The following is a 19,703-nucleotide window of genomic DNA, read 5'->3' on the forward strand; positions in this document are numbered from 1 at the left end:
TCCTGGTTTATTTTTCCCAAAGAATATGCCTCCCTTCTTTTGTGGGGGTGAAGGAGGGATTGTCACGTAGCTGCCATGAGCAGGGGTGGAGACCCATCAGCCTACCAGCTCATCCTGCAGAGTCTTAATCTGCGTTCTCATCTCCTACCCAATACTTCTTTCCACGTTCCTGGTTCCTGGTTCTCTTACTTCCAGAGTCTTTCTAATGTTCTGTGAGACAGATCAGCTTGCTTTTCCTTGGTGTCTTCCTCTATGCACCCTGAGGTTTCTGCTTCCTCTGTATTTCCTCTGAACTGCTGAGTCGTTTTGATTACATGTCTCATCTACTTTTGTCTTTTTCTCCATGTAGTTTCATGTTTTCACTTATCTCCTTTTATTTTGGTGGGGATTTGGGTGGGATCAGAGATAATCACATATCCACTCCCTTAAGTCAAACCTGAAGTCCTAGGACTTCTCATAATATACGTACCCTTTGAAGCATATGAGACCCTTTGTTCTGGTTGAGATACCACGTGTATTTTCTGAGGAGGAGAGTAGAGTAAACTTGACTTGCTTCCGTGCATCAACCTGCAGCCCTGTAGCATGCCCACTGGTTTGCACAGAGCCTGTTTGGATTGACTAGGCTAACTGGTATCTTGGGAAATCTAAAATAAGCTAAAGAAAAAAAATAAAATAAAATAAAATAAGCTAAAGAAGGTAGACTGTTCCCTGTATTATGTTCTTACCACTTGATTAATGATACATTTTGTTACAGTTGTTTTGTAGATGTAGGGGGAAGCTCTCTCCCCCTGTGAGGACACATAGGGTAAGATACAGAGGTTAGAGTTGTTAAAATATGCCTCAATTTCACAGATGTTCCCCTTTCTTGTCCTTGACCCTCAGGTGACAGCACATCTAAATATTCTAGCTCTGTTTTTGATCTCTCTTGTTTCTTATTTGGGTGTTCCAAAGATGAGAAGTGTATTGATCTAATCTTGAAGAAATATCCAAGGACAGTTGGCTTCGTCTGATAGCCTCTTGGGTGAGGGAGAAGTCAGCTGAGTTTTCCCTCTATTTTACTGTCTCCATGCCTCCCTTCACCTGGAGAAAAGCACTATTCCAGTGATCAGAAGGGGCAGATAATATAAACTGGATGTAAATAAAAGCATCATTCTGAAAGGAAAGGTTTAAAGTGATGATGCTTTTAATGAAAGCAAACTCTTAAGGATTCCTGGTTGGAAAAACAAATCAGGAGACTTCTGGTTGAAAAGAACAGACTGAACATATGATTTATCTCAGTCCCTGTAGTCCTGTCCCACTGTATGTCACTGAAAGACTGAATAAAAGGCATGAAACCATAAATGACAGCAAATAAGAACCAGCAGGAAAATTTTGGAAGCCATGAAGCAGTTAGACAAATGGGCAATGACTTACCAGACCAGAGAGAGCCAAGAACCTGATGAGGGTGGAGCCAAGAACCAAGCTGATTTGTGCAGAAGAATCTTGGTAAGACTCAGGAAGGAGAAACACTGGGGATGCATGGGTGCAAGGGAGTCAGGACATAGGAGGCTTAATTGAAATTCTCATTCTTGAGTAGAACAGATCACTAAGAGATCCCAAAACTTGCTGGAAACCATGAGAGCTACAGAGGCTAGTATAACAGAGAAAACATTGGAATAACAGGATTTATAGAGTGTGAGAAGAGAGGAAAAGGAGGAATGGAAAATTATTGAGGACATACTATAAGAAGAATCTCCAGGTCATTAGTCTCTAGATTGAAAGGGTTCACCAGCTGTCCACTGTGAGTGAGTGGGTGAGTAAGTGCATGAATAAATGAAACTGAACACATCATGACATGTTGTGCACAGGAAATGCGAGCATCCTCGTATAAGGAGAAGATGATACAAGCCTCCAGAGTTAGAACCGGGCACATTCAAATAATCAGAAATGAGAAGGTTGTGTTGTCAGTAGCAGCCCTGCTACAGGATATAAGAGCATGCTTCCAAAGTTTACCCTGGAATTCTGTGCCCAGCTAAATTATCAAATAAAAGGATAGAATAAAGACAGTTTAAGGTATGCAAAGTGTCGAAAAATGTAGTTTCTCAGTAAGCTTCCAGAGGGTGTTTACCATCAGCATGAGAAAGAAGAAGACAGGATTTAGGAAATTTGCGGACTCTAACATGGAACTTCCAGGCAAACGGCAAAAGCTATTTTCAAGAGAATTTTAAAAAAAAAATTTTTTTTTAATTTTTTTTTTTTAATTTAAATTTTCGTGCACCACGCAGCATGTGAAATCTTTAGTTCCCCACCCTGGGATCAAACCTGGGCCCCCTACAGAGGAGGTGCAGAGTCTTAACCAAGACCACCAAGGAAGTCCCTCCAAGAGAATTTTTCAGTAAGCATAGAAAACAACTAGTCTAGAATAGGAGGACAGATGGCTCTAGGAGGAATAGTTTCCAGACAGGGAAGGCAGGGTGAGAAAGGTTGAAAAAGAAGAAAACAGATACATTACTTAATGTGCTTGGGAGCTTGTATCAGGAGCACACATTGAATGTATTTGTGTTTCTCTCATAGTTGGGGGATGAATTAGTGATAGGAATATAGAAAGCAAAGCAAGGCAAGCATAAAAACAAAACAAAAAAATGCACAAGTAATCACTTCTGCTTCTAGTAAGGACACACTTGGTAATTTGGACCACCCCTCCCACTGAGGATCACTATTAATAGAAAAGCTAGATCCAAAATAAAACATATATGCTTGAAGGCACCAGGAAGTTAACTAGGTAATAAGGAATAACTGGGCCAGGATCCTGGAAAAGACAGAGACCCAGGGAAGTTAGCCCTTGTCTGACCCTGGATTGTTGGTTCTGGGGGAAGGTGAACGGCACGTTCTGTGGTCTTTTCAGATCAAAGGATAGAGGTGGGAATTAAGGGCTTGCCAAGAGCTGACCTGACGAACTTTGCTCACTTCTGATGGGGACCCTGAAGGGTAGCACTCTGGAATAAGGGTGACCTGGATGCCAGCAGGCCCTCCCAGCACTCCACTCAGCTCCACTTCATCTCACTTCCTGAGACTGCACTGAAGTGATTCTACATTGTTGCCTCACGGCCACCGAGCAGAAGCAAACTTAACTTTTCTCTGAAGATTTATAACATCATCTTAGGATTTAAATTATTCCTGCAGTTTTCAAACTTAGTGTCTGATATTTGGTAAAAAAGCCTGGCAGCAGAGAGACGTGACAATAACAAGAACAGACCCACGGCAGCTCCACGTATTAGAGCCATCAGACACAGATATTAAAATAACTGTGCATACTATGTACATAGAGATAGAATTTTGGCAGAGACCTGGGTAAAACCAAATCCATGTGGACATTCAAGAACTGAAAAATACAATTTCTTAAATGAAAGTGAAAAGTGAAAGTGAAGTTGCTCAGTCGTGTCTGACTCTGTGACCTCATGGACTGTAGCCTACCATGCTTCTCCATTCGTGGGATGAGCGACTCATCAAATAGGCTTAATAACAAATTAGACACATCAAAAGAAAAAAATTAGAGCCTTTTGGCTCTCTGAGTAGCACCATGGTGGTTAGCATGAGTAAGCATCTTATGAAAGGAGGTGAAAAGGGAGCCAAGAAGAAAGTGGTTGACCCATTTTCTAAGAAACATTGGTATGATGTGAAAGGACCAACTGTGTTCAATATAAGAAATATTAGGAAAACACTAGTCACAAGAACGCAACCCAAATCACATATGATGGCCTCAAGGGTCGTGTTTTTGAAGTGAGCCTTGCTGATCTGTGACTGATACAGTTGCATTTAGAAAATTCAAGCTAATTACTGTGGATGCTCAGGGCAAAAGCTGCCTGATTAATTTCCATGATATGATCTGACGAAATGTGCTCCATGGTCAAAAAATGGCAGACCATGATTAAAGCTCACGTTGATGTCAAGACTACCAACAGTTATTTGCTTCATCTGTTCCGTGTGGGTTTTACTAAAAAAAGGCAACAAAAAGATTGGGAAGACCTCTTATGCCCAGCACCTTCAGGTTCACCAAATCCACAGGATGGTGGAAATCATGACCCGAGAGCCACAAACAGGTGACACGAAAGAGGTGGTCAGTAAATTGATTCCAGACAGCATTGGAAAAGGCAGAAAAGTTTGCCAATCTATTTATCAGCTCCATGACATATTGTTAGAAAAGTAAAAATGCTGAAGAGGCCTAAGTTTGAATGGGGAGAACTCATGGAGCTGCCTGTGGAGGTAGTCATTCTGAGAAAGCTACTGGGGAAGAGACAGGTGCTAAAGTTGAACGAACTGATGGATACGAGCCACCAGTCCATGAATCTGCTTAAAATTCAGACTTTAATGGTGACAAACAAAATATCTTGTTTGGGGGTGGGGGGAGAAAAAAGGCAGAGACTTGGACATAGAATAGAAGAAAATAGCTAGGGTGAAGCATGTGCTGTGGTAAGTTGCCTCAGCCATGTCCGACTCTTTGCAACCCTGTGGACTATAGCCCCCCAGGACTGTGATCCTGGACTGTGATATAATATATGGACTATAGTCCTCTGTCCATGGGATTCTCCAGGCAAGAAAACTGGAGTGGGTTGCATTTCCTTCTCCAGGGGATCTTCCTGACCCAGGGATCAAACCTGGGTCTCTCATGCCTCCTGCATTTCTTACCACTAGTGCCACCTGGGAACCCGTGAGTGATACATGGAGACACACAAAAAGATGAAAATGAAGAGAGAGGATGAGGGGCATGGAGGATAAGGATCAACGTCTAATACACATGTGGCTGGGGTCGCAGGAGAAGAAGGAGAGGGAATGGGTCAGAATGACATCCAAAGAGATCATGGCTGATAACTTCCCCAAAGTAACACTAGACATCAAACCACAGATTCAAGAAGCTCGAAAAGTCCCAAGCAAGAAAAACAAAAGAAATCCATATGTAGCATATATCACAGTATTGTTGGAAAATGAAAGACCAAGAGAAAAAAAACCTTAAAAATCAGCCAGAGGAAGGAAAGTGGACAAACAGAAACAGTAGAGGCTGGATGCCCTGGTGTAAAGTTCCAAAAGAGAAAACTGCCAGTCTGTACGTAAACCCAGTGAAATGCACTTCAAGAAGGAAGGCAGGAAAGGTTCTAAACAAAGCCGCAAAAATTTATTACCAGTAGACTGTCACCATAGGAAATAGCGAAAGGGTATTTTTCAGGCAGAGCAAAAACAGTCATACAGATGAAAAGTCAGAAATGCAAGAAGGCATGAATTAAGAAAAAGTCAATATGTAGACAAGTGAATATTGACTGTATAAAACAATAAACTGATGTCTTACGGGGGTATATGAATACATGCTGAAGTACATGATAACAGTAGCATAGAAGTTGGGAAGAGGATAAATAGAGTTAGTGTCCTAAGGTTCTTGCATTGTCTGGGAAACTGGTAAGAGTATCAATTAATGTTAGACTTTAAATCAAGGATGCTTATTGTAATCTAGAGTGGCCACTAAAAGAATAGTAAAATACTGTATAACACCCCAATTAAAAGTGAAAAAGTAATTTAAACAATCACAGAATCCTAAAAAAGTTAAGAAAGAACAAATAAAGAAAATACTTAGTATTTTAGTAGTAGAAGGTCAACTGTATCAGAATTACATTAATGAAAAAGCACTTTACACACCCATTAAAAGACTAAAGATGGTCAGATTAGCTGCCCCCCCCCCAAAAAAAACCCCACAAAACAGCTGGGACAGGAATGGGGTAGACGGGATAGGAAAAGGGGAGGGACACTTAGCTTCATTTCCTCTTTTTTATACTTCTGACTTTTGGAACTGTTAATGTTTTGTATACAACCCTCCAAATCAACAAGGTTTGGAGGAGGTTGAGCAACCCTAAATTGGAATACAGAAAGAAACGGACTATATATGCAAGAAATAGCCACACTAATGGGATATATACAGATAAGAACTTGTCTGAGTCACTTTTGAATGTAGTATTTTGACTCTGTACCCTCTGGCTAAAGACAAAGACTGTAAACACATGTTAGATTCTAATAAGTAGGTTTCTTGTACCCAGTAGCATGGGTTAACAATTCTAAAACTACCTTCTCTGTATTTTAGTACTGATTGAATAAGTATATTGTGAATAATGAGAGCCAGTTTTCAGGGGAAAGGCCAGAATGAATCCTCTGTTTTGAAGTGAGACTGAAGGTATTATGACTTACGGCTTTTGACGGATACGGAAATAGACACGGTGGTGCGTCTGAGCACCTGTCTGTCTGAGCCTGTCCGCTGAGAGGACCCGGAAGCAGGGACACACTTAGGAGCAACGAGCGCACACGGTGCCCGGATTTCGGTTTCTGAAATGCTCTTCTCCGTGAAAAGCTGCCAGGGCTCCTTGGAGAATTGGCCAGTTCCAAGACTGGGGCTGGGAAAATGTAAGATGAACCTGAAACTTCATTTTGTGCCAGAATGGAAGTGTTCAAAGAATGATGGGGGCGTGTCAAGAGGACGTGGGAGCTGACTTGAAGGGGCTCCTGCAGGCCATTCGGGGGGACACTGAATATCAAAATAAGTAATGATAGAAACAGATTACAAGCTGTTGAATAAAATACGAATCCATAAGACCAAGCTGATACGAATGAATGAATGGATACATAAATTCATAAATAACTAATAGAGAAGGGAAAGCTCTTCTATATAGTAGCATGCCAACTATTGAACAGAGAAGGAATGATGAAATTAGAAAATCAGTGTTGGCAACCTTGTAATAATTGATTCCGCAAGTTTGATGAGAAGCAGAATATTTACATAGTCTCAAAGTATCTCCCTCCAACATACGTATTAATTACAAAGGGGAGGTAGTAACTACAGGGTAGAAACTTGGCAGATATCAGCATGACCAAGTGAAAAAATCAACCCTTATGGTAATAAGACAAATAATGCACTGAAGGGACACAACATTTGTTCCCAAAACATAGAGTGTGAACCTGACCATGAGGAAGCGTCAGACACATCCACACTGAGAGACATTCTTAAAAACAAAGCTTCTACTCTTCAAAAAATATTAAGATCATAAAAGACGAAGACTGAAGAACAATTCTAGATGAAACTAAAGACATGTGACTGACCATTGACTGCAACATGTGATCCTCCATTGAATCCTGGACAGTCTACAGAAATCTTTTCTTTCAAAGGACATCTTTTGGACAGTTGGCAAAGAAATGAAACAGTCTGGAGGTAAGGTTGGATAATAGCATTGTGCTTGTGCTTAGTCACTTAGTCGTGTCTGACTCTGTGACCCATCAACAGTAGCCTGCCAGGCTCTTCTGTCTATGGGATTCTCCAGGCAAGAACACTGGAGTGGGTTGCCATTTCCTTCTCCAAGATAATAGTATTATGTGAATGTTAATGGTAAGATTTTTATAATTGTATCTGGCTTATTTAAGAGAATGTTCTTATAAAATTTTAGGAGATGTTTCCAGGAGTACCGCGCGCGCGTGCGTGCGTGCGTGCGTGTGTGTGTAGAGAAACTTGCAGTTCCCTGCCCCCTGCCCCATGGAGAAGGCCCCCATCCCTTCTTCTGTCGGGCAGTTGGTAAGCCGTGGGAAGTGGGCTGGGCCACAGCCAGTTAAGTGTCCGGCCGCCTCTGGCTTCAGCCATCTCGAGGGTGAGGTCCATCCAGTAGGTGTTACAGGCCCCTACGTCAAGCCTGACTTTGGAGTCTAAGCACCACCTTCTTACTGTCTACGGAAGCAAGACCTCTCACCTTGTTTTTCTTCTTCAAAAATACTTTAGCTATTCTTGGCCTTTTGAATTTCCATGTAATTCTTAGAAGTGACTTGCTAAGTCCCTCAACTGAGTAACGGAACGGCTCCCATACTTGGCTGTATGTACCTTTAGCCATGTTGTTTGTCTTCCAGCTTCTCAGAAGAGCTGGTCGATGAAGCCCTGGGGGCTGTGGCTGCTGAACTGCAGGACATGTGTGAAGATTACGCAGAAGCCGTGTTTACCTCAGAATTCTTGGAACCTGCTACGTGACGGCTCTCCAAGGCGGGGCCCCTCGTGTCACAGTGGCTGAGGGGCGGCACCCCCCCGCTTGGTTTTAGCCACAGGAAAGCTTTGTCCTCTGCTGTCCCTCCAGGCCCAGAGAGCTGCCCACTGGGAGGAAGGATGCGCCTCACTTTGCGTCTTCTCATTGTCAGAGCGAATGGTTCTGGTAGCTTATGACGGGATGTGTCCTATTTATGAGTGCCCAGGAAACGTGAATTGATGACAGTATAGTATTTTCTGAATGTGTAGTTTTCCCATTGAAATACCATGGTCATTCCACTGGCTCAGTTTGGTGATCAGAAGGTTCTGAAAAGTAATAGATTAAGTCTGCTTCACACAGGGATTCAAGTCGCTGTTGGCCTGCCCTGATGCCAGCACCAGAGCAGTTACCGTCTGGTCTCATCACCTGGCTCATGTTCCTGCTCTGACAGTTCCTCCCAGGACACCTGTCCTGCTGGGTTAGACTTTTGTCGAGCTCAGGACTTGGTTCTGCTGCCAACCCCTGCTCTGTTATAAAACAGGAACCCGGCAGTTGCCCGCGTGTAACAGTAAACACACACTCCTCTCATTCTCAGTTGCTAGGTGCTTCTTCACATTTTTAGTTCCTCAAGTCTTCTGTGGCTGTGAGTTGACGTATTCTGATACACGAAACTCTGAATTCAGAGGAGGTTTATGGACCTCAGGAGAGGCTGGCCTTCTCTGGGGTTTGGGCGGAGGTACGAGCTCACTCTCCTCTCTGCTGAGGTCACAGTGTCTGTGTCTCCTCACTGGGAGGGAGCCTGAGTGGGAGGACAGAATAGATCCGGCTGGTGTGAAGACAACAGGGTCTCCCCCAAGACAGGAAGAAACTTAAGAACCATGACAGCTTAGCCCTCGAATGTCTTATAAGTCCTGTTTTACCAGGAGGAAAGCCTCTTGTGCTTTCAGAAAAAGAAAAGGAATGTGTCTAAAATAAGGCCACTGCCGGGAAAAAGTTCCCCTCACTTTTTTTGCCTGAGGCCTTGGTGAAAGAAATGTAGAGAACGAGTGACGCGAGACACACCCCACGGAATAATGTGAATCTTTTTATAGCACATACAGTGTTGTCATCTGGGATTTGTCTCTGAAGTACAAGTATTTCAGGTGATAATTTAAGCTGCTTGATCACACTTACTTGTGCAAAATTGATTTTCATTTAATGTTAATGTTTTCCTGCTTAATTTTATATAACCTCAGAATTTAAAAGGCCTCAAGGGAAATTATAGGTCTTTTATTTGAGGAATTACATAATGTACACTTGAATTGATAGAAGCGTCTGTTATTGATAATTTGTGTGGCAGTTTTTATTGTTGATTTTTTAAATAAAGTTGATATTTTAAAGTATCTACATGTTGGTTTAAAATAATTTACCTACCCTTTTCCCCCTCAGGCAAAGTGAGATGGGATTTACAGGAACCACTGAGAATACTTTTATATTTAATATGAGTGCAGTGGATTATTTGCCACCTCTCATCCTCCCCCAGAAAGAAATACATGATAATGAAAGCTAACATTTATTGAGCACATACTATGTACCAACCATAGGTCTAAATGCTTTCGCTGTATTAATTTATTGAATCCTCATACCTGTGTGAGGTGGATACCATTATTATTCCCATTTTATAGATGAATCAAAAGGCCCAGGATGGGGAGATAATCTGATCAAACAAGCCTATGTTCAGCAACGCCATGGGCATGGGTTCATTTACTTCCCATAAAGATAGTTGTCGAAGTTTCAAGAGTTCACTTGAATGCATCCTCCTACCTCTTCCTACCTGCGCTCAGCGTGTGACGCCACCCCTCCAGACGCTGTGGTCTGGAGCAGTCCTTTGCTAAGTCCTGTCTGCTACAGAGTCAAGTCCAGACTCCTTTGCTTTGTTTGCAGATCTTTCCAGCATCTCTCCTACTCCCTGTCTCTGATACCTGGGGGTGAGGCTTACACCTGCTTCTGGGTCTGCTCTCTACTCCACCACCCTGGCCCACTGCGAACCTCCTCAGCCAAAGCTTATTCTTTGAAGACACAAAAATAACCACAAGAAATTAAAACTTTCACCTGAAAATGGAAGTTGAATCCTTCAAATATAAATTTTCCTGTGTACAGCCTTGCAATTATCCCAGACCTCTAGCATTTGTTCATGAGCAAAGGCTGGTCCTGTATAGGTCATTCTCTAATCCCCTCCTGTTTTCTCCTGAACTATTTAAGTGTTCTTTTCAGAAACAGAGAAATGCATGAGTGTAGTATTTCTGTATTACATCGGCTGTCCCAAAGGACAGACATGCTGAAATTCCTGTGTTCCTCACCCTGATCTGTCCAGCTTCACAGCCCTGGTCACTGGGGGTCTTACCTGTTAACGTGTTTGCCTGTTGTCTGTTCAGCTCCTTGAGGGCAAGGCCTCTGCCTAAACATGTATTGTTGCTAAGTCATGTCCGACTCTTGCCAGGCTCCTCTGTCCATTTCCTCTGGATCTCCCAGGCAAGAAGGCTGGAGTGGGTTGCCATTTCCTTCTCCAGGAGATCTCAACCCAGGGATCAAACCCATGTCAGCTGCATTGGCAGGTGGATTCTTTACCTCGGAACCTCCAGGGAAGCCTGGGAGCAGGTAGGTAGTGCTCTGTAAATTGTTTTGAGTTAAAGAAGGAAGGCATATTTTTTCCTCGGATAGGTTTTGGTTTTGGATGGGGGCTCTATCACATATCTCTGCGGTGACCAGGAAAATCTTTGTTAACTCTTGGTGACCTGCTGTAGGATGCTGCCTGTGAAGAACTGTGGATCCCTTCTCTGAGGCACCAATGCATTGGGGATTCCAACTCAGAACTTCCAGAACTGCTGCAGAGTGGGCGTGGAGGCCCCGGGGCTCGGGGAGAGGGCAGAGGAGTGGATGGGGACTGCAGAAATGACTGCTTCAGTGCTGGGGTCCCTTCCCCCTCTGCCTGTTGGTGCTGGAGGTCAGAGGGGAGATGGTGAGGAGCATCCTTTCTGCCTCCCCTCCCTCCCTCCACTCGCAGTTCTGGCTTCCCTAAAACAGGGGTGGGGACGGTGTGTGTGTGTACAAGGAGTGGGCAGCTAGAGCCAGGGCCTGGAGGAGCCATGAACTAGGCACCAGTGGGCCTGAAGGCAGGGGTGAGGATCTGAGCGAAACCCCCAGGGCCTAGAGGAGAGGAAGGGGCTCTAAGCTGGGTGGGAAGTCTAGTTTCCTCTCTGGCGCAGTGTGCATGCGTGTGTGCTAAGTCGCTTCAGTTGTGTCTGAGTCTGTGACCCCATGGACTATAGCATGCCAGGATTCCCTGTCCTTCACTATCTCTAGGAGTTTGCTCAAACTCATGTCCATTGAGTTGATGATGCCATTCAACCATCTCATCCTCTGCCTCTTCTGTCCTCAATCTTTCTAGCATCAGGATCTTTTCCCATGAGTCGGCTCTTTGCATCAGGTGAGCAAAGTATTGAAGCTGAAGCTTCAGCATCAGTCCTTCCAATGAATATCCAGGGTTGATTTCCTTTAGGATTGACTGGTTTGATCTCCTTGCTGTTCAAGGGACTCTTAAGAGTCTTCTCCAGCACCACAGTTCGAAAGCATCAGTTCTTCAGGATGAGCCTTCTTTATGGTCCAACTCTCACATCCAGACATGACTACTGGAAAAACCATAGCTTTGACTACATGGTTTATTAGTTGCTTGACCCTAATGCAGGCTGGCCTGGAAGGGCTTCTACCAGGCATTTCAAGGGTTTCCTATAGTCTTCCCAGGAAATCCCAGTTTGGGCTGCAGCCTGACCCCAAGTGATCTCTATCAGCTGGTCCATCAGGACAGGTCCTGACCTGGTGCGTAGCTCTGCTAATGGCCCTAGGCTGGCTGGCTCTGTGGCCAGGCCCCACTTTGCTCTGTGGCTCCAGCTCTCTCTCCCTCTTGCCAGCCTGCCGGGGGCCCTGTTCTGTAACACTGGGCCTGCTCTGGCTTCGCTGGTCTTCCCAGGACCTCAAGTGTGGCCTCAGACCCTCAGCCTGGTGCAAGGAGCCCCCAAATTGCCTCCACCTTCTCTGATAAACCCCCTATATCTGCTGCTCTTCCCAGAGTCCTCTTAGCTGTTTCTGTGGTCCATCTGCTTAGTAACCCTGATCAATTATTCTTGAACCAAATCTGCTGCTTCTCACCAACTTTTCTGACTTACCATCCACCCAACTGAACTTTTTCCTGTGGCTGAGTCCATGCATTCCTGCCATGAACCTGCTGGCACCACCACCTCCCCCACCCACACACACACCAATGCCCTAGTGGGTGTGGCCAGAGGTCAGGCCCCTCCATGTCCCACTGCCACGAAATGTGTACCACACCTGCGCCTGCTGCCCTTCCCTGAGCCCTGGTTCTCCCGGGAGCTGCTGAAGGGGCTGCTCCCCTCTCATTCCACTCTGGATCCAGAAGTCACCCTTCCCCAGAGCCCCTTCTGTCACAGCCTTTGCCTTCCCAGGCACTTTTGCTTCCATTGCAACCTTCCCCCCAACCCCCCTGGCCCTTCCACGCCCCCTCTTGAGGTGTCTTCTCACCTTGCTCATTCCCTGCCCTCCCCTATCCCCAGCCTTCCTCACTGCCCCCTCCTGGGACCTTGCCCTTCTGCTCTGCTTGGCTCCCTGGAATCTTCCACCTACACACCATTCCTCTGTCTTCCCTTGGGTGTGGGTGAGGTCAGCCCAAGGCCTCCCACTTGTCACGTGCCTGTGCTGAGAAACCCATTCAACACTCCTGCCACTCACTGGGTGGGGCCCTGAAGACCCGAGTCTGTCTCTGTCTCCACCTGGCAGCCCGTTTGGGAGGGAGAGAATCACAGCAGTGCCCTTCTCTAACACGCTGTGACCAGATTCTGGACACCCGGGCTCTGCCATCTATCCCGCGGCCCCCAGGGTTCCCTGAATTTGGGCTGAGTTCTAGGAGGCCCCCAGCAGACGATTCCTCAAGACGGCAAGGGAAGCTGGGAGTCCAGAGGGCTGGGGAGATGAGGCTGGCCACTGGACCCCGTGCCTTTACGGCCCCTAAAGACCAATCTCCAGGGCCAGGGTCAGGAGGAAACAGTGGTTCTCCTTAACCACGATTGTCCAACGCACCCGAGAGGTCAAGTGAATACCTGGGGTTTGACCCCATCCCACATCTCCTCAGCACTTTGCAAGTCACAAAATGCCTTTCAATACATCCCTTCTCTCCGTCACTGCCGCCATCCTGCTGTGTGTAACAGTGGTAACACAGACTACTTAAGAATGTGAGCCATGAGTTAAAATCTCCTGGGACCTCCATCCCTTAGTTTCCTAATCTGTGAAATGAGGATAACAGTAGCACCCACCCAGGGTTACTATGCAGGTTAAGGGAAATAATCCATGTAGAATATTGAAAAGAGCACCTGGCGGATAGTAAAGGCTCAACAAGTGTTCACTCATAGGTTTATCACAAAGGGGGAACTTTTGGCTGTTCTCTTAGCCTTTTTTCTGAAGTACTTTCTTTGCCTCCTTGCTCCTGTTGTTCTTGCTACTCACAGCCCTGTGTCTCTTCTTGCCCTTGAAGCCAAACACCCAGCAACACTTTGCCATGCCTCTGGCTGCCCTGAGCCACATCTGGTTTCCTCTCCAGCTGGTCCTCTGATCCCCTCGGGGAGTTGTCCCCTTTGGCCATGGGACTAACTGTATTACTGTGGACAGTGATCCTGCACTCCTGCTCTAGGGCTCCCAAAACCTTCTGAAAGGGACCACATCCTTATGGGGCAGGGGGATAAAGTATGAATAGCCTTGTCTTATCCTCTTTTTTCTTTTTTGGCTGCACCAAGCAGCGTGCGGGATCTTTATTCCCCAACCAGGGATTGAACTTGTGACCCCCTGCATTGGGAGTGTGGAATCTTAACCACTGGACTGCCAGGGAAGTCTCAATGGCCTTGTTTTACACATGAAAAAACTGAGGTCTACAGAAATGAAGACGTCTTCCGGGCGCACAGGGATGGAGCCAGAACTCAGTCTGCCTCTTTCGACTTCAAATCTGGTAACCTTTCCATCCTGTGACACCATTTGGTCTTTCTCTCCAGCAGATGTTTCTCAGACGGTCTAGAAAATCTTGGTAGATGTAATTGTAAGTGAAATCTCCATTTAAAAATACTTGCTATGGTCCTGCTCTCTGCCAGGCACTGGGTTTGCTCTGGGCGTACAAAGATGATTAAGATGTGTTTCCCACCCTCCTGACACAGCCCAGCACTGCAGCACCACTGCCCAGAGTGGAGCTCTTCTTCAGGTTTCATCATCTGTGTCTCTCATCCCCTGCCCTCCTGCTGGGCCCTGCACCACCGCCCCCCAACCCAGAACCCCACCCACAGAGTCTTGATAATAATCCACGGAGTGCTGACCAGTTACCAGGGGCTTTATTTACATGATCGCATTCAATTCTCATGGCTTCCCTGGTGGCTCAGATTGTCAGGCATCTGCCCACAATGCAAGAGACCCGGGTTCGATCTCTGGGTCAGGAAGATCCCCTAGAGAAGGGAATGGCAATCTACTCCATTATTCTTGCCTGGAGAATCCCATGGACAGAGGAGTCAGGCGGGCTACAGCTCATGGGGTCACAAAGAGTAGGACAGGACTGAGCGACTGACACTAAACTGAAATAGAGATTATTAACCCATTTTACAGAAGAAACTGAAGCCAAGCGAGATGGAGATATTCCCAACTAGAAAGTGGTTCTGGGTCTGATGACAAATTTGGGCTGTTCCCAGCATAACGCAATGGCTATCCCTGGACCCTGGCATCCACACTCTCACTGCCAAGGACCCTGGTTCAAATGCTGGTTAGGGAACAAAGATCCCACAAGCTAAATGGTATGGCAAAAAAGAAAAAAAAAATGTAATATGTCTTCTTAAGACTAGATCACACGATTCATTTTCGTTTGCATTAATATTCATTCAAAGTTCACTCCATATACAGAAATTCAGATAGTTAAGGCACAGACCCTCATAACGCAGAATGAAAACCAAGGTGAGACAGAAAAGTAACAGAGTATGTGCTGAAAGGAGTGGTTCATTTTTACTGATTGACAGTTGCGGTCCTGGCGGTCTTCATGGAGGGGGTGATATTTGCATTCGCCCTTGAAAGATAATTGAAACTCTAGTAATTATAGAAGTGGGGAAAGGATCCTCCAGGCAGAGGGAACAGCAGGGCAAGGATTAGGCTCTCAAAAGGGGAGGGCATGGGTGAATATAATGCGATTAGGCTAAGGTGCTAGAGGGGTTTAGCCAGAGCTGAGACGCCTGCATGGGGAGCCTGTGTGACCCAAGACTGAGTGCATCTGAGGCAGTGGGGAGTGACCTTGGCAGCTCATGACTCCTCTCAACAAAGAATTTTTGTCTGGCTTCGAGAAGATGCCTTGAACAGTAACAAGCAGTTTCTCTCACCTTCCCTTCCCTTGAAAGCAGCGTTTGCCCCAGATTGCCCCTGCTCAAGCCTCCTAATCTGTATTCTGTTTCTAAATGGGGGAGTCTACTGGGAGCCCCAGGCCCCTGCCAAGCGCTCCATCTGTATTTAATCAATCCCTCCTCTGACATCCAATCCGTCATAAATTCCAGCCTTGCAATAAATGTGCCGAGAGGTCTGCAGGGACGGGCTTCTATAGTGAATGAGAAGCAGAATAGCTGCCCAAACTATTGAAACGAACAATGGGGATCCGACGGACATGCTGCAAGAGGGGCAAATACTGGAGCGTAAGCAGCCACCCGGGGAGCCCCGGGGAGCCCCGCCTGCCCAAGGCCCCCGCTGTGCCCTCAGCACGTCCTCCGCCTGGCCTCCTCGCCCTTATTAGCTCCTGGTAATGGATTTTATATCTGCTCAGTGTGACGGAGGCGTCTTGGCAATCCCAAGACCTGCAGAGTCTCCTCTAGGCCCTCCAATGAGAAGCCGGCAGCCTCATCAGGCACGGAGGTGGCTCTCCAGCCAGCATTTACTTTTGTGTCGAAAAGAAATCCCAGGCATGTTTGGAACAGATGCGGGGCCTGCTGAGCCGTGGGGGCTTTTCGAGGACAATTGGGGCCGGGCCCTGGGGTGTAGCTTTCCTGTCGGTGCTGATTCTGTGGTCCTTGCCTGGGGGAGGCGGGCAGGCTGGGTGGCCCGGCTCCTCTCTGTGCTGGGCCCTGAGATACACGCGCGGTCGGGCACTGCCGCAACCCTGTGACCTGTCCGGGGCGGGCATGGCAGAGGGCCACCTTGCCGCAGGAGGGCACAGGGACGCCGGCTCAGCTCTGCCAGAGCTTTTAATTAACTCACATAATCGTTCACAGCTTTAGACACCAACACTCCCTGGTCTCCCCACACTAACTTGGGGGGGGGCCTCTTTTCTCAGCCGCACAAAGGGCTTGACTGAAATAGGAGTTCTGGCTGTTTTGAAGGGTCAGAGTCCATTTAAAAATCTGGAAAAAATCACGGACCCTTGCCTCAAAAAACACACATACAAACACAAGTACATACACATACATATATACACATCATATGTACACGTACACATATATATATATAGAGAGAGAAAGAGACTATATATGCGCACATACACACACCTGTGGTGTCATGTCAGGGGTCTGACACTCCCCAGATCCAGGCAGGCTTGGATGGGGCCTGAACCCTGAACTGAATGATTGTTGGGTCCAGCCTCTTCCCCTGTCATCCTCCTGAAGCTGTCTGTGTACAAGCAGTGTCCCCGTCACAAAGCTTTTCCTAACCTCTTACTCCGAGGTAGACAGAGGAGTTTATCACCCATTTTGTGCTTAGTTGCTAAGTCGTGTCCGACTCTTTGAAACCCCATGGACTGTAGCTCGCCCGGCTCCTCCGTCCATGGGATTCTCCAGGCAAGAATACTGAAGTGGGTTGCCATGCCCTTCTCCAGGGGATCTTCCTAACCAAGGAATCGAATCCAGGCCTCCTGCACTGCAGGTGGATTCTTTACCATCTGAACCACAGATCTTATAGAAAATCAGTAGTGGAACTGGGTCTCATCATCTCCACTACTGTTTCCTCTAACTTTTTAAGACTGTGCTCCCTTTTTGGAAAAGATTTTTTTTTTAATGTGGACCATTTTTAAAGTCTTTATTGAATATGTTACAATATTGCTTCTGTTTTATGTTTGGTTTTCTTTGTCAGGAGACATGCGGGATCTTAGCTCCCCGACCAGGGATAGAACCCGCACACCTTGCATAGGAAGGCGAAATCTTAACCACCAGACTGCCAGGGATGTCCCTATGTTCCTTTTGATGCATGGGGGGAAAGATCTCATTTCCCCACCCCAGGAATCTCTAATACTCACAGTAGGGAGGGGAGCAGAAATCTACCTCCCCAAGTCCAGGTTCACCAAATCTCAGGCTAGGTGGCTAAATTTTACTTTCTAGAGCTTGAAATATAACTGGAACTCTGGAAATCACAGTTGTTCTTATTTCCTAAGTATGAAATATCTTAACATTGGAATATTTGAAATCCTGTTACAACCTGCGGCAGCCCAGGCTAAGAAACACTACGGAAGGACTGAGAACCTGTCCTTGTGTTTGTGAGGTCATCTGGCCCCTTCCCTTAAGTTTCCTGCAGGGGACACACCAGGACTCTCATGTTCTGAGGATGCCAGTCCCAGATGGCTCTAGGCAGCAGAAGCAGTGCTCTCCTGAAGGTTCTGGAACCCTTAACTTCGGCAAGTCTTCAGGATTGAGCTTTTGTGGGATGGCAGGGGCTCTGTCGGGCTTCCCTGGTGGCTCAGCGGTAAAGACTCCTCCTGCAATGCAGGAGATGCAGGAGACTCAGGTTCGATTCCTGGGTGGGGAGGATCCCCTGGAGGAGGGCATGGCAACCCACTCCAGTATTCTTACCTGGAGAATCCCCATGGACAGAAGAGCCTGGTGGGCTACAGTCCGTGGGGTCGCAAAGAGTTGGACATGAGTAATGTGACTAAACAGCAGCAGAAGCAAGGTTTATGTCATCCATGAACTGACACAGCCCCCAATTCCTCACTGATCTGGGGGACTTCCCTGGTGGTCCAGTGTTTAAGACCCTGTGCTTCCACTGAAGGGGATGCAGGCTTCATCCTTAGTCAGGGAGCTGGGATCCCACGTGCCCTCACCCCCCTCTCTCTTCCTTACACATTTTATGACTGAAAGTCAAGGCTTCCCGCGAATCCTTTCCTTGTCGTCTTTGCCTTCCTGCCTCTAGAAATGGATTTGCATAAAATAACCAGAGGGAATTTCTACAACTGCCTCTTTATTCACCCGAAGTCCTTCTGGGCCTGAATGTTTCCTTGACGGACTGCGATCCTTCAGCCGGTAATTTAATTGGCACCTGCCCTGTGCAGTGTCTCCCCCCGTGGTTTACAAGGGCTGGGGGAGCGGTTCGGCTCGGAAAGGGATGTTTCTGTCTTCGAGAAAGGCCTGGAGTCCCCCGAGCATCCTTTCACTCGGGCGAGTAATCTAGTATATCTTTAATAAGTGGAGTCAATTCACCTTTGGAACCCTTGTAAGAGTCAGCCTTTGAGTCATTCTGACCAGAAGCGTTCAGATGCCAATAGGAATAGATAGCTGCAGCAGTGCCCACCCACGAGATCTGCCCTGGGATGCGGGGCCAGCAGCTCAGGGGAGGGAGGCACTGATAGCCACAGAAGGCTTCTTCCCTGGCCAAGGCTGCAGCATCAGTGCCCTGGAGAGTCCTGCTGACTCAGCTTCTCCACCTGCCAGAGCATCTCCAGTGTGGGCTTTGGAAAACCACAGAGTCAGAGCCCAGTGGCAAAGACGCTGGGTAAGAATCTAGCATAGACACAAGGATGGTGCCCGAGGCTGCACCTGGAGTTTAGTGGCAGAATCTCAGCTTCTCAGCTTCCTGTGTCTTGCTTTTGTCTTAATTATTTCTCATCTTCTTCTCTGTAGAGGTTAAGGGGGAGAATTGTGGACATCAGAGGGCTTGGTTTGGAATACTTGGCCCATCACTTACTAGCTGGGTGAGCTAAAGAAAGATACCTAGCCTCTCTGAGCCTGTTTCTTATCTGTAAAATGGAAACGGTTATAATAATGGCATCACCGACTTGATGGACATGAGTTTGAGCAAGCTCTGGGAGTTGGTGATGGACAGGGAAGCCTGGCGTGCTGCAGTCCATGGGGTCACAAAGAGTTGGACATGACTGAGTGACTGAACTGAACTGATAATAATGCCTCCCTCATTATACTGCTGTAAGGATTAAATGAGGTACCACATGAAAAGCACTTAAAATACTTCCAAGCACACAGTAGTCACTCAGCAAGTATCTCTTGCTGTTATTGTTGTACTGTTGGAGAGAAACAGGGGGGATGTACAGAGCTTCCCAGCTGGCCTAACAGAGAGGTCTGAAGGTTTTAGCAAAGTCCGAAGACAGAAGGATGGACAGAATGACCTCTTCTTAGTGGTTCTCTCTGAGTCTCTACAATGATTCTGTCTTGGCTTCTATTCAGCAGTTATCTGAGCCCCAGTGGTGTGGGGGCCTCTCTGGGGAGTTAAGACTAATACACTTTGATATCTGTATCAACAAATACCGATGATGCCTCTGCAGAGAGAGAGTGTGGTGGGAGGCGTGGTCTGCAGTGGGAGTTTTAATCACATGCGGGCCACAGGGGCTGCCAGGGTTTATTCCTGTTGAACAGG

The 19,703-nt window shown here is 46.7% G+C and overlaps 1 protein-coding gene and 1 pseudogene across 4 annotated transcripts in view; both read left to right on the forward strand.

The window, feature by feature from the left end:
• KIAA0753 (KIAA0753 ortholog) overlaps window positions 1-9,397 on the forward strand; it is a 57,250-nt gene extending 47,853 nt beyond the window's left edge. For 3 of the 4 annotated variants that reach the window (XM_043903472.1, XM_043903473.1, XM_043903471.1), the window contains exon 18: window positions 7,906-9,397. In XM_043903472.1, the coding sequence (XP_043759407.1) occupies window positions 7,906-8,023 (118 nt within the window). In that variant the 3' untranslated portion in view covers window positions 8,024-9,397. The other variant, XM_043903474.1, reaches the window with a different exon arrangement.
• On the forward strand, window positions 696-6,955 carry LOC122694576 (annotated as a pseudogene).
• Window positions 9,398-19,703: the final 10,306 nt, after the last annotated feature.

Source organism: Cervus elaphus, chromosome 5 (genome assembly GCF_910594005.1).
Source record: "Cervus elaphus chromosome 5, mCerEla1.1, whole genome shotgun sequence".
Classification (NCBI taxonomy): Eukaryota; Metazoa; Chordata; class Mammalia; order Artiodactyla; family Cervidae; genus Cervus; species Cervus elaphus.